The sequence below is a fragment of the Rhinolophus ferrumequinum genome, chromosome 11 (genome assembly GCF_004115265.2).
Source record: "Rhinolophus ferrumequinum isolate MPI-CBG mRhiFer1 chromosome 11, mRhiFer1_v1.p, whole genome shotgun sequence".
NCBI classification, from domain to species: Eukaryota; Metazoa; Chordata; class Mammalia; order Chiroptera; family Rhinolophidae; genus Rhinolophus; species Rhinolophus ferrumequinum.
In genome coordinates this window covers 24,792,857-24,806,368 of record NC_046294.1, presented here as the reverse complement: position 1 = coordinate 24,806,368, position 13,512 = coordinate 24,792,857, and the positions used below count along the sequence as shown (strand labels likewise).

The 13,512-nt window shown below is 33.7% G+C and overlaps 2 protein-coding genes across 2 annotated transcripts in view; one reads left to right on the top strand and one right to left on the bottom strand.

Moving 5' to 3' along the window:
* The window catches only part of CCDC73 (coiled-coil domain containing 73), a 115,784-nt gene extending 110,023 nt beyond the window's left edge, over window positions 1-5,761 (bottom strand). Inside the window, exon 1 of the mRNA XM_033120419.1 lies at window positions 5,668-5,761. The gene's annotated coding sequence lies outside the window, so the exon portion shown is untranslated. The remainder of the gene's footprint in view (window positions 1-5,667) is intronic.
* On the top strand, window positions 661-1,204 carry LOC117030392 (60S ribosomal protein L21). Its single transcript, XM_033120421.1, has one exon. It carries the CDS (start codon window positions 698-700, stop codon window positions 1,178-1,180), a length of 483 nt encoding a protein of 160 aa, XP_032976312.1. The 5' UTR covers window positions 661-697; the 3' UTR covers window positions 1,181-1,204.
* Window positions 5,762-13,512: the final 7,751 nt, after the last annotated feature.

Genomic DNA, 13,512 nt, shown 5'->3' with positions numbered 1-13,512 from the left:
AAACATGATAGATAAAAAAGGGTGCTTTAAGAGTTCAAAGGACACTTCAAAGAGTTCAAAGTACACAGTGCCTAAACCCCATTTACTTTACCTATGAAATAAAGATGCTAAACTCAGTTTAAATTTTTATTTGATTATTAATTTGTAAATAGCCTCATGAATTAAATAGTTATAAGTACATTATCAAATTGGAGTAAATGGTATCAGCGCTACTTGTAGCAGTACAATTCTGATTTAAATAACCTATACAGAATAGATTTAAGGATATTGAAGAATTCAACAAATACCTCACAGAAAAGGATTTTGAGATAGACTTGAGCAAGGGGAAGTTGAATTTGACAGAAGGATAACATGGTAGTTCTTACTGACACAAAATGATTTGGAAAGCAGGTCATTGAAGAGCAATTTTCACAAAATGAGATATGAAGTGAGATATAAGGTAGTAGTTTAAGGTTATAAGTAATTGAGGTAAGGTAGGGGATAGGAGAGAAACGTTTTACATCTTATAGAAAGAAGCCAGTAAACATCAAGTGATTAAACATGAAAAGAGGGGATAACTGAAGAAGTGAGGTCTGAGAGTTGGGTAGAGGCGAAATACATTGATGAATGATTGAGGTTCCAGAAAGGAACAGAATATTATAAAAATCAAGTGTAGTCCTTTTCCGCCGGGACCGCCATCTTCCAGTAATTCGTCAAAATGACCAACACAAAGGGAAAGAGGAGAGGCACCCGCTATATGTTCTCTAGGCCTTTTAGAAAACATGGAGTTGTTCCTTTGGCCACATACATGCGAATCTACAAGAAAGGTGATATTGTAGACATCAAGGGAATGGGCACTGTTCAAAAAGGAATGCCCCACAAATGTTACCATGGCAAAACGGGAAGGGTCTACAATGTTACTCAGCATGCAGTTGGCATTGTTGTAAACAAACAAGTCAAGGGCAAGATTCTTGCCAAGAGAATTAATGTTCGTATTGAGCATATTAAGCACTCTAAGAGCCGAGATAGCTTCCTGAAACGGGTGAAGGAAAATGATCAGAAAAAGAAGGAAGCCAAAGAGAAAGGTACCTGGGTTCAACTGAAACGCCAGCCTGCCCCACCCAGAGAAGCACACTTTGTGAGAACCAATGGAAAGGAGCCTGAGCTGCTGGAACCCATTCCCTATGAATTCATGGCATAAGTGTAAAAAAATAAAAGACCTCTGTAAAAATAAAAAAAATAATAAAAAATAAATAAAAAAAATCAAGTGTAAATCTGATCTTGTTAACTAAAGTTCAATGTATCAGAACTAAGGGGAGTCTTGAAGTCTGAAAACATTAATGTAAATAAAGAAAACAAAGAAAAAATATTTCATTCATTCATTCAACAAACATTTGTTGAGCCCTTCCATATTCTAAATGTAATGACTTAAAAAAAAAATACAGAGACCTTGTCTTCAAGGAACTCTGCTAGAGAGATACAGATATATAAAGATAATTATAATACAATGTAGTCATGTGCATGATAGAGATCCCTAGGAGAAAGAAGGGGCTTCTAATCGAGCAAGAGAAAATCAAGGACGACTTGGGAAGGTCAGCGACTACCTAGAGAAAATGACTTTTGGGCTAAGACTTAACAATCATAAAAGTTAAAAGGCTAGCAAACTAAAAAATTAGGTAAGGGTATTTTAGGGTATATAAACAGCATAAGCAAAGGCACAGATGGAAGAAACATGATTTTTAAATGAGGAATTAAAAACAATTTGAAATTAGAATTCTAACATAAGGCTGGGAAAAGATGAAATGCGGCTTGAGAAGCGAGGCAGGTATTGGGGGTCTTTTATGCCATGTTAAGGAGCTTGAACTAATTAACCTTCGTGCATTCTGCTCTCGAATATAGAATGCCTTCCTCTGTCTTCTCTGCTTACACATATTTAAAAATCAAATCAAATTCCATCTCCTCCATGAAGCTTCTCTTATGAATCCAGCTCACACCAATTTTTCCTTTTCTGAATTGTACTTATTGTCTGTGTCATATGATTATTACATATATTGCTCATAACTGTCTATTATCCATAATTGTGCACCTTTTTTTGTCAATTTATAATGCTTCCATAATGTTAATTTTTCATTAACTGTGTTTCATGTTTGTAGAAAGTTTATTAAGGTGCAGTGAGAAACATTCTTTGGAAACACTTGATAAATATTTTATTAAGTTACCATAAATTATGTAAAATTATTAAAACACTTAGTTTCTTTATTTATATATAGGAGTTTATTTGAGCCAAAACTGATGACAATTGCCAGGAGGTAAGATCTCAAAAGCTCTGGAGAAATGACAGTTTTCCAGTTTTTTTTTATGTATTTGAAGAATGAAAGGTTACATGACGGTGGAAGAAAGCAAGAAAGGGACTGGATTACTGATAGTTAGTACTTAGTTTCTTGAAAGAAAATATTTTATACTACTATGAGTAAAATGCTCTCTATTCACAGTAAAACCTTTCCCAAATTTCAACTTGTTTTAATAAAAGGAGTAGGGATTTCACCTACAAATTTTAAAATTTAGAAATAATTAAATTCTAAAAATGAATGGTCTGAAACGTGTGAAGGAAATGAGAGAATTGGAAATTCTCTCCACAAGGATCGTCATGGAACCAAACATGAAATAAATAGTTATGAAATAAACTATTAAAGGTACTATAAATTTAATCTAAAGCAACACAACAGAGATATTTGGAAACACTAACTTTGGCCACTTTCTAAATAAAATATAGGAAAATCCTTTAAACATTTCTCAAAAAACTTTTAACCTTTAAACTAAACTTCAAATTTTTCCAAATATGAAACAAAAACAAGTTGCCGAAATGCCTTAATAAGGGCTGATTCTAACACAGCTGGAAATTTATTGCTCATTGAACTTAAACTAAAAATAAAGAGTTTGAGTTTTACATGAAATTAATCAGTACCAGAGAATTTCATAAAGGCTTTTCTTATTAACAGAAAGTTTCCATGGGTCATAAGAAAACTAAGAACATTAAATGGCTTCCTGATATTCTCTATCATGTTGATATAACAAATAGAATAAACGAATTATGAAAATTACATGAATAATTTACAATAAAAATTTTCACCTAAAATATGTATATTACAAGAACATTTTTGCCTTAATTATCTACATAATCATTTCCCAAAGTGTATTCTAAAGGGCACAAGGTCCCCAACATACATGTCTAAAAATAGGTTCCATGGTCAAGTAAGTCTAGAAAATGCTGCGTACTAACTCCACATCTTAGAGACTTATAGTACCATTAGCATAGTGAGAAGCTACTTAACTTTAACTCAAATTCCTGAAGTTTATCTTGATCATGGAACACTTTTGTGTTTTTTTTGTGGATAATGCTAAAGCAAACTAATATTCTGGGGAACATGTGTTCCAAAGGAAGTATTTTGGAAATTCTACTCTATAAAATTGTTCTATGTTCTTACTTTGCTGGTGGCCTCATTTATAAAAAATAAATTCCCAATAAGAAACACTGTCTTCATTCAACTATTACCAGCACTAACATAAGAATATTATCTTCAACAAAGATATTTACCATTACAGCAATCCTTTCCTTCAACCACAGTCCATACACGTTTCCCTCAATGTGTTCCATTAATATGCACTTCAAATAAAAAATAGGACCCAAGGTCTAGTGCAATAAATCTGTAGACTGTGATCCATTCATGGGTCCTGAAATCAGTGTTAACGGTATTGAGCAGAATTTTTTTTGTTAATGAAAGGCTAGGCTAGAAAAAAATAAAATAGAAAATGTGAGAGTACATTGCTTAGACCAAGGTAAGTACTGCCTCATGTACATTTTACTTCAGTTGTATATACATATGTCTATATTGGCCTGCATGCATTTCTTAATGTGGGCTGTAATCAAAAAAGTTTAAGAATGCCATAAGTTCAAAAAAATTTTGGGTTAAACAGGTTTCTTTACTGCAGGACTTTTTAGACCCTTTAATGAATCTCCAAGAGCATTTCTGAACACAGGAACCTTTTTTTATTGAAGCATCTCACAGGACCTAGTGTGTCTTGGAACACAATTTAAGAAACACTGTGTTTTGGAAACCATGCATGCACCCCCAACTGTTTTGAGGCCCATTATATAAAACCAATATTCAATTCTCACTTCTTTCAGAATATCCACAGATTTCTCATCTTAATTGCTGATTCTTCACTATTTGGTTAAACTTACAATAGCTTTAATTTGATTAGCACAAAGTAGTAAGCACTTGTGTTTCCATTCTGGCTCTATCACTCACTGGCTGTGTTGTTATTGGCCTTGCATTATTATTTAATAGGGGTACTTATGTCACAAATTTGGAGATTTGTTTTTTAGGATTAAATGAGATAATGCACCTAAACGAACTAGTCCAGTGCCTGGCATGTAATCAGCATTCAACATATGATATATCTATTACTATCAGAATACCACTATTACAGCACTGTAGCTATGAAATTCAGTCAAAGCTAAAGAAACTAAAAACACTATGCTGCCACCCAGTGGGCACGATGATATAAAAATAATGTTAAAAAAAAATCCTATGATACAGGTTCCTTCCTAATATTATGGTATGAAGCAGTATAAAAATTAAAATATTCTCTCAAGTTACATTAGAATACTTTATAAACCATCAGAGTGGGGAATATAATTTTTAGCAATTCAATAACTACTTTAAGCCAACCCTGAACACAAGGAGGGTTATTATAAACACTTAAGTTGGCTAAAGAAATGGCGAGAGAAGAAAACTGTGAAGGACTGCTGAAAAAAATTCCACCCACATAGTATTTGCTGATTTTCAAGTTGGACTGATATTGTAATATGGGTTTTTCCTTCAAGGTGCAAAACAAATACATCCATTTAGGCATTATCACAGCTAAAGCAAAAGTGCAAATAATCAAAAGTTAAAGGACGGCATTAATCTAAGTGGAAGGTTCTTAGTGGAACCTTCCCATTTTCTTTCTAAATGGAGTGTACAGATTACAGGCACACCTCGTTTTACTGAGCTTACTGAGCTTCACTTTATTGCACACTTCACAGACACTGCGGTTTTTTACAAATTGAAGGTAAGATGCCCCCCAAAAGATACCGGCTCAATAGACTGCAGGGGTCGGAAACCACCGTATCACCGCGGGATGCCTGTATAAAGGTTCCTATAAGTGCCTTCGGAATTATCAATGATTGTTTCCAAAAGCAAAGCTAAGTGGAAGGTTAAAACAATGACAGGAATAATTTAAACGTACAATTAAGCATTACCAGAAGGAACCGGAAATTCCATTTCAGTTTGCTTGTGCAAGGCACTTCAGAAGGAATAAAATTACCGTAAGAGTAAAGAAAACTGGAGACTTTTTCCTCGGGGATTTACACCCATCCACAACTGTTCATTGAACTAGAATTTCTGCGTTATACTTCAAACATTCTGCGAAATAACATCCACCATATATAAAGGCCAGATTCACCAGTCACAGTTGAAAATGTTGCAAACTTTGAGCACAAAAATGTACGTTTGAACATTTTCACAAGAATGACCAACATTATCGCCTTATATTCATAACACAAACGTGAGGTTTTGAATCAAAACCTAAAAAACAAGTATAGGACGCATCTGTGCTTCTCTTTAGTTAACAGACAAAACCCACCTTACTAACCCGCAGCCTCGATAGCGTTTTAGGGAAAATCACCAGAAGGCCAAGCAGAGAGAGCGAGTTCAGAGGGTGATGCTCAGTTACCTCAGCCAAGCGGGACTAGCTCCCCCGGAGGACTTCCGGTTCACCTTTACCCCCTAAAGCGTTTCCGGTTCCCAGGCCTTACTTCCCTCAGCTGACATAGGGTGGACAATCATGGGCACCTGGGGCCAAATGTGATTGACTTTTTTAAAGATACAAACTCCTGGAAAACTTTCTCTGGATGTTTGATGTTTTTCTTTAAGTAAAACATTTATTGGCTTACATTTTTTATGTTTTAAAAAATCTTTGAAAAGATAAAGAAAAATCTGTTACCTGTTGGGAGCAATGGGAACTGTGTGGATGGAGACAAGAGAAAGAGAGACTTCTCACTGAATACTTTTTTATGTTTGAATCATGTGAAGGTGTTATCCATGAAAAAAAATAAATGTTGGTTATTTTTAAGTGAATTAGTAAAGAGAAAAACTGTAGCTACAATCATACTGATGATCACACCTATTCCAGCACCTAATATAAAATGCAATATATTTTAGGTCTTCTACATAGTTTTTGCTGTGCTCCTGAAAGAAATGGTCACTGTACTCAAAATTTTAACCATATTTCAAGTAAAAGTCTGGAACTCTCTTTTTCACTCCCCCTCATCTTTCAGGTCTTTGCCCAAATGTCACTATGTTAGGAAGACCTTCCCTAACTACTATGTAAAATAGTAGTTAACCCCACACACATACTCTACGTTCCCCAGATTTTGCTTTATTCTCCATTGACACAATCACCTTCTAATATGGTATATTTGTTTATTGTCTATATCCTAGAACATAAGCTCCATGAAGGCAGAACAACTCTTATTCACTTTTCCACACCAAATTCTAGCATAATGCCTGGCATTTAAATGCCAAATAAATGAATGGATGGAATATGACCTTTCAATTTGGGATATGCTAACTATAACAGCTATACTCTAATAATGACTAATAGTTACTGATAATTTACTTGTGTCAGACAATGAGATAAGTGTTTTACATACCGGAGGTGCCAAAAAAATGTATACAAGTGAACACTTCGGTCAACGTTGCTCAAGCAGCATTTCGCTGTAATCAGAAGTGTCTGGACGTTGATGGTAACCACTTTGAGCACCTCTTGTCATTGCAGAGGTCAAATGTGACTTGCATTCATCTTTTGCTATCGGTATATATTGAGTATTACAATTTTAATACAGTTTTCCTTTATTAAAATGTATATACATTTTTTTGCCACCCTCTGTATATTTTCTCGTTTTGGTCTCACTACAACCCTATTATTATACACTTTTTGCACACTAGGCACTAAGGTTCAGAGAGGTGAAAGAATTGAACTTAATGACCTCTGATTCTAATTCTATGCAAGTTTCCCAATGTAAAATATAACTTATTCCTAAAAGAGATATTTAAAGTAATTTCTAGAGTTTTCTTTTGCCATTTCTACTTTTCTAAAATATTAACTATAGATATTTCTAGTTCAATGAAAAACACCTTGGTTTCAATTGAAGTTCATATTTTACAGCAAGAATTTTATCATTTAAAAATAATCTCATCATTATGTTAACAAGAATAAAATTAAGCATATCCTTTGACTCCATAATCACTCTTTTGAGATAACATTCCAAGAGGAATCATCAAAAGGAGACAGAAGGAAGAATAACAATTTGTACAAAAGTGTTTATAACAGTGCTATTCATAGTAATGAAAATTTTGAAATAATCATTTCAAAATAGTTTGATATTTGGAAAACTACATAGTATATCAATAAATTCAAACCCTTCAGAACCTGTTAAAAATAAGTATACTGTTTCAGTGCATAAAAATGTAAGTAATCTCAAATGAAAAAGACAGGACCCAACAGTGGGTACATTGATTAAAACTATAACTACACCTTTGAATTCTGAGGAGGATCAGAGAAAATTTTAGCACAATCATTCAAATTCATGGAATTCTGTTTTTAATTATTAAGGTATTTATTATAATAAAACTTGATAAATTCTAAAGCCTTATTCTTTCAAGTTATAAGTACATAGATTTCCCTTAAGCCATAGTTGTAATTTTCTTTTACATACATACAATGAGAGAATCCATAAAATGATCATCTTTGTAGTTCCTCAAAGAATTGCAAATCAAAATAAACTTGAGGTACTATTTTATTCCAATTACATAATCAGTATTTTTTTGTTGTTGAATATTAATACCCAATGCCAGTGAAGTATGTGATTAAATTGGTCACTTATATTTCTGGTGCCTTTATAAATGATACAGCCTTTTTAGAAAGCAATATAGTGACACAAGGAAAACTATGAAAATGTCATATTTTTTTCTCACTTCTGGGAATTTGTACAAAGGAAATAACATGAGGAAAAATTATGTATGCTAAGATATTTATCACAGCACTATCTATAATAGAATGAAATTGGAAATGGCCTAAATATCAAAATAAAAAAAGAATGAGTAAATTACAGTGCACTAAAGTGACATTTTGAAGGTCACACACAAAAAAAATAGAAAAATTATTGTGAGGGAACAAACTTCTTTTTATTGTAATCATAACATTGTTATTATATAGAATTTTTATTTGTTATATGATTACCATAATTAATTAATTACCTAATTATCATATGGTTACTTAATGAACTCATACTAGAAATAATGCTACTTATTCCTCTGTATCTATCATTATCTAATTCGTGGTATTAGTCAATTATATGGGGAAGAGGTGAAAGCCTAAAGACTAAAAGGGGGAAATCCTAAAGGAGGGCTTTTCCTCTACCCATCTGACCCCTGCCCAGGATTCTTTATGGAAGGGCCTATAAAACTCAGAGGACCTAAATGAGAACTCATCTTTATCAAGACACCCTTCCTTCTAAAAGAATAAATGAATGAACTGATCAGAAACAGTCTCAAAGACATAGAGGAAAAACCGAGGGTTGCTAGATGGAAGGGCGGGTGGGAATAAGGGGGAAGGTGACGGGATTAGAAAGCACAATCGGTAACCACAAGATTGCCACAAGGATACGAAAGTCAATTTGGGCAATGCAATCAATAATGTTAAGATTTTGTAGGGTATCCGATGGACACTTGTCCCATGAGGGAGACCACCTCAGGGATGATGTAGATGCCTGATCACTGCCCTGTACACCTGAAGCTGAAGCTGAACAATAATGAATGTCAACTACAATTTTATATATATATATAGTTACAAGAAGCAGAGTACAGCACTAGGAATAGAGATAGTGGAAATGTAACAGCCGTATGTGATGTCAGAGGGGTAGTAGATGGGGGAAAGAGGGCTATCACTGTGTGAGGGATATAAATGATAAATGTCTATTACATTTTTTTGTACAGCTGAAACTAATAAAAAAAATTTATAAAGAAGCACTGTAAACATATAAGTTTTGTACTAATAAAAAAAAAAGATACCCTTCCTTCTTTAAGTACCTCACAGACAGAAGCTGAAAGACTTCATTCTGTAAGGCATATTACCTACCTTTTTTTTTTCCCCTCTCTGAACACCACAATTTTGATTCCAGTAGCCAAATAGAAACTATCTGGTCATATTTTGATACAGTGTAATAAGATGGAAATTATGTTTTTTTAAAAATGCTCACGTGTATAATGGCCTAAAAGTGATATCCGCACAGTGAAAATAATGTTTGGGTAAGCCCTTCAATTTTTTAAATTTTTATTAAAATTTATTACATTTTTATAGTGAATTCTATTTAATGGATTGGCTGTTTTGTCTTTGAATAAGTTGCTAACAGAGACATGCCTTATCTAAAAATTAATAAACATATTAAAACTGTTTAGAATTCCATATACTACTTCCTCTTGCCTGGCATATCCTTGTTGTCTCCTTTCTGGGCTCTCCTTCCCTAGAACCTCACAGCAACCTAACATTCCCTTAGCTTTTGCCCAGGCTCTTCCCTACCTCTACTGTCACACTGCCTGCCTAAAAACACTTTCTCATTCTTTAAATTCCAACTCACATGTCTCCTCTTTGAAATGTCATCAACCTTCCACTCTTATCTAAGCAGAATTAATCATTCCTCCTTGGTACAATCACTGTATTCTACATATCTTTATTGTAGTATTTATCACACCCTGCTGCATTATTTGCACTTTCTTACTTCTAATAGACTGAACTCCTTCAGGACAGGGACTATGGTCATATTTATTAGGTTTGGCGCAAAAGTAATTGCCGTTTAAAAGGTTAAAAATAATTGCAAAAACTGCAAGTAACTAATACTTTTAAATCCCCAAAGGCTATGTGTGTGTGTGGATGACACACACATAGTAATTAAGAGCAGGTGGCTTGATACAAATCCTGACTCTGCCATTCACTAGCTGATGACCTTGAGGAAGTTATTCAATTACTCTGTGCCTCAAAATCCACAGCAGTAAAATAGGGATAATGATTGTACCTACCTCTAAATATAAATGTGATAGATAAGGTACATAAAGTACATAGTGTGATTGAAGGAGAACTGATTCTGGGTGGTGAACACATAACGCAACATACAGATGATGTATGATAGAATTGTACACTTGAAACCTATGTAGTTTTGTTAACCATTGTCACCCCAATAAATTTTAATTTTAAAAAAGTGAGTAATACTGTTTCTGACAGGTAATAAGCATTCAATGTGTGATGGCTGTTATTATTATTATTGTGACTGTTATTTTTAAGAACTCAATAAGTATTAATTGATTGAACGGATTAATGAATGAGTGAACTATATGTTAGGTGGTTATCAGGCATCTACATCCAAGCCTTGTGATGGGAAGTTCTTCCTTTTTCTTCAGCACTCTTTTTCCCCTTTAACTCTTGTTAATTGATGTAACTTTACATGTACACAAAGTAAAAGCTTTCCTCACTACAAAGTGTGTGTTCTTTTTTATGACTAGATTGTGAATCTTTATTATAATGTGAGATCATATTTACATTTGACATAGATTAAGGTCTCAGAATGTCTTAACCCAACTGTAGCCATAATTGTCAGAGAGTGAAAGTATGTCATTTTTACTTGATGTAGTAAAGGGAGTGAGCATATTTACATGTCTCCCAAACTAGATTCTCTATAATCACAGTATTCACATCCTATATTAATAGGCCTAGAGCTGCTTAGAATTCGTCGTGAATAAGCACAATGACTCCCTAGGAGAATAACAGGAGATAATATCTACATTGAAGAATAATGTTATATGCATAAAGTAAACGAACAGGTTTCTACAGCCTACATGATGTTGTATGCATAAAGTAAATGAACAGGTTTCTACAGCCTACGTAAATGCTATAGTGAAAACAAGGGCTTATAACTTGTTACAGTCGTAGCACTTATTACATTTCATTATAGCTATTTGTTTCCATGCTCGTGGGAAGAGACTGTATCTTATGCATCTTTGTATCTGCAACCTCAGCACAGTGCTTGGCACATGATAGACCTTTAACAAATACTTATGGACATACATTTAAGTTTAAAGATAAAGTTGCATATAACTCAAAGAATTTCATGTAGTAGTTGATAGTGCCACAAATTATGATAGAAATCTCTCTAAAATTTGTTGGGTATATTGGGTTTTCACTATGGATTTTTACTTTGACATATATAAAAATGTAACGTATCAATTAGCTATGACTTTTAGGTGTCAATATCAGGATGGTGGGTTAATCAACCGCAAAATATTATCTGAAAGATGTACTACATGTATGACATCCACTATGGGGGAGGTTTCATTGTGAGCTTTTGATTTGTTGATTTTTCATTTAATCTTATTTTATATACACACTACAGAAGAGAAAAACAAAAATCATTCATATTAGAAAATTTGCATTAAACACATTCCATTAAGACTTTTTCTTTTTTTCCCTAATATACTGGGTTTTTCTTTTAAGTTTCAATTCAAATCTTAATGAAAAGCAAGAAGACAAACTCAGCAAGTTTATGAAATTCATCTTCTTTGCCCCCTGAACCATATCTTCTTCTGGACCCCTTTACTTATGTTATGCTATTATTATAGATTCAAGATAGAAACTTAAAAGTAATAGTATTCTTTTTCCTCTCTCTAACTCCTCTCCTCCAAGTTGTGGATCTTACTGATGGATTTTTTCATGAAGTAGGTGAAGGAAAGTGAAATAATAAATCCCGGGGTTCCTACTTGAGTAACTGGGTAGGGAGTGTAGCCTAGCCATTTAGTGAAATGGAGAAGAAATGAGGGCCAACACTTTAGAGGTGAAAATAGTTATCAGGATGACTTTGGCTGCAAATAACAGACATCTTTAACTCAAATTGTGTTAATCAATAAGGAAATATATTACCTCAGATAATAGGAAGTCAAGAGATGGAGGACTCCACATGTGGTTTATTAAATCTTCTTCTCTACTTTTCAGTGATTCTCTTTGTTTTGGCCTGCTCAGGTGTTGGCTTCATTCTCACATTGATAGGAAGACAGCTTTCAGTTCTGATGATCATATCCAGGTACAACAACATAAAGAGGGAGAAATGGGCCATATTGTGTAGCAACTACTTCAGAAGGGTGAAAAATCTTCTCCAGAATCATCCAAGGAGACATCTTTCATTGGCTCTAACTCATTCACATTTGTATCTTAAACCAATCACTGATGAGAGGAACAGGATTGTCATGATTGGCTTAGACCAATCAAGATCTACCCCTAGAGTTGGGAACAGGGTCATCTTCTCCTGAGCCATTTGGTGAAGAGGGATGTGAAGACCTAACAAAATCAAGACTCTGCCAATAAGAAAGAAGGAGAAAATGGAGTTGAATAGGAACCAACAGCATCTGTTATAAAAATCAATGATTATGTTTTTGCAAATGTTAAATTTAAGATATTTGTGAGACATGTTCATGGGAGGGTCAAGAGAGTGACTGAAAATATGAGTCCAAAGCTCAGAGAAGGGTGTCAGCTGGAGATATAAATTTGGGACTCAATAGCATAAAGAAATGTTTAATCCTTGGGAATAGATTAGATCACGCAGGAAGAGAATGTAGAGAAGAGGGCCTTATATTGATCATCTTTAAAGCAGAGATAATAACATTATCTACCTTTGTGGATTATTATGAGAGTCAATTGAGATAATGAGTATAAAGCACTGGATACATAGTAAATTCTCAATATCTATTAATCATATGCTAACCAATATCTCTGATTGCCAAATTTCAGCCACATTAACATCACAATAGAAAAGATCGTTTCTATTACGCAGGTCTCCCAAATTCATGGATGATTGCCTACTATACCAACATTTATTGTTCTCTTTTTCTCTGATATGATTGCTATATGGAAGGGCTAATTAATGCACATTATTATTAACGTCTAATATCAGAAATGCACAATCAATTTTAAACACAGTAAATGTGCTTAATATCAAAACAGATCAACCATAATTTAATCTCATTCAATGACTCAAAAAGTTTGTCACCATCTTGATATCTATCAGAGTGTTCATTAATATCATCAGTTGTGATCATATTTATTAGTATGACATGATACCATTAGTCTCGAATGACACATTTCTATAAAAAAGTGATAGATGATCAAGGAGAAAGTTGTACACCAAAATATAAAAGCAAGTTACAAACATCAATAGTAGTTGATGGCAATATAGATAGATAGATAGATAGATAGATAGATAGATAGATAGATAGATAGATATTTCTTCCTGACCAAAACTCACTCTACTTTATAAAGATTATTCTAAGAAGCAATTCCTAGTGATTATTACACTTACGTTTGTGAACCACTCACTGATTAGTACTA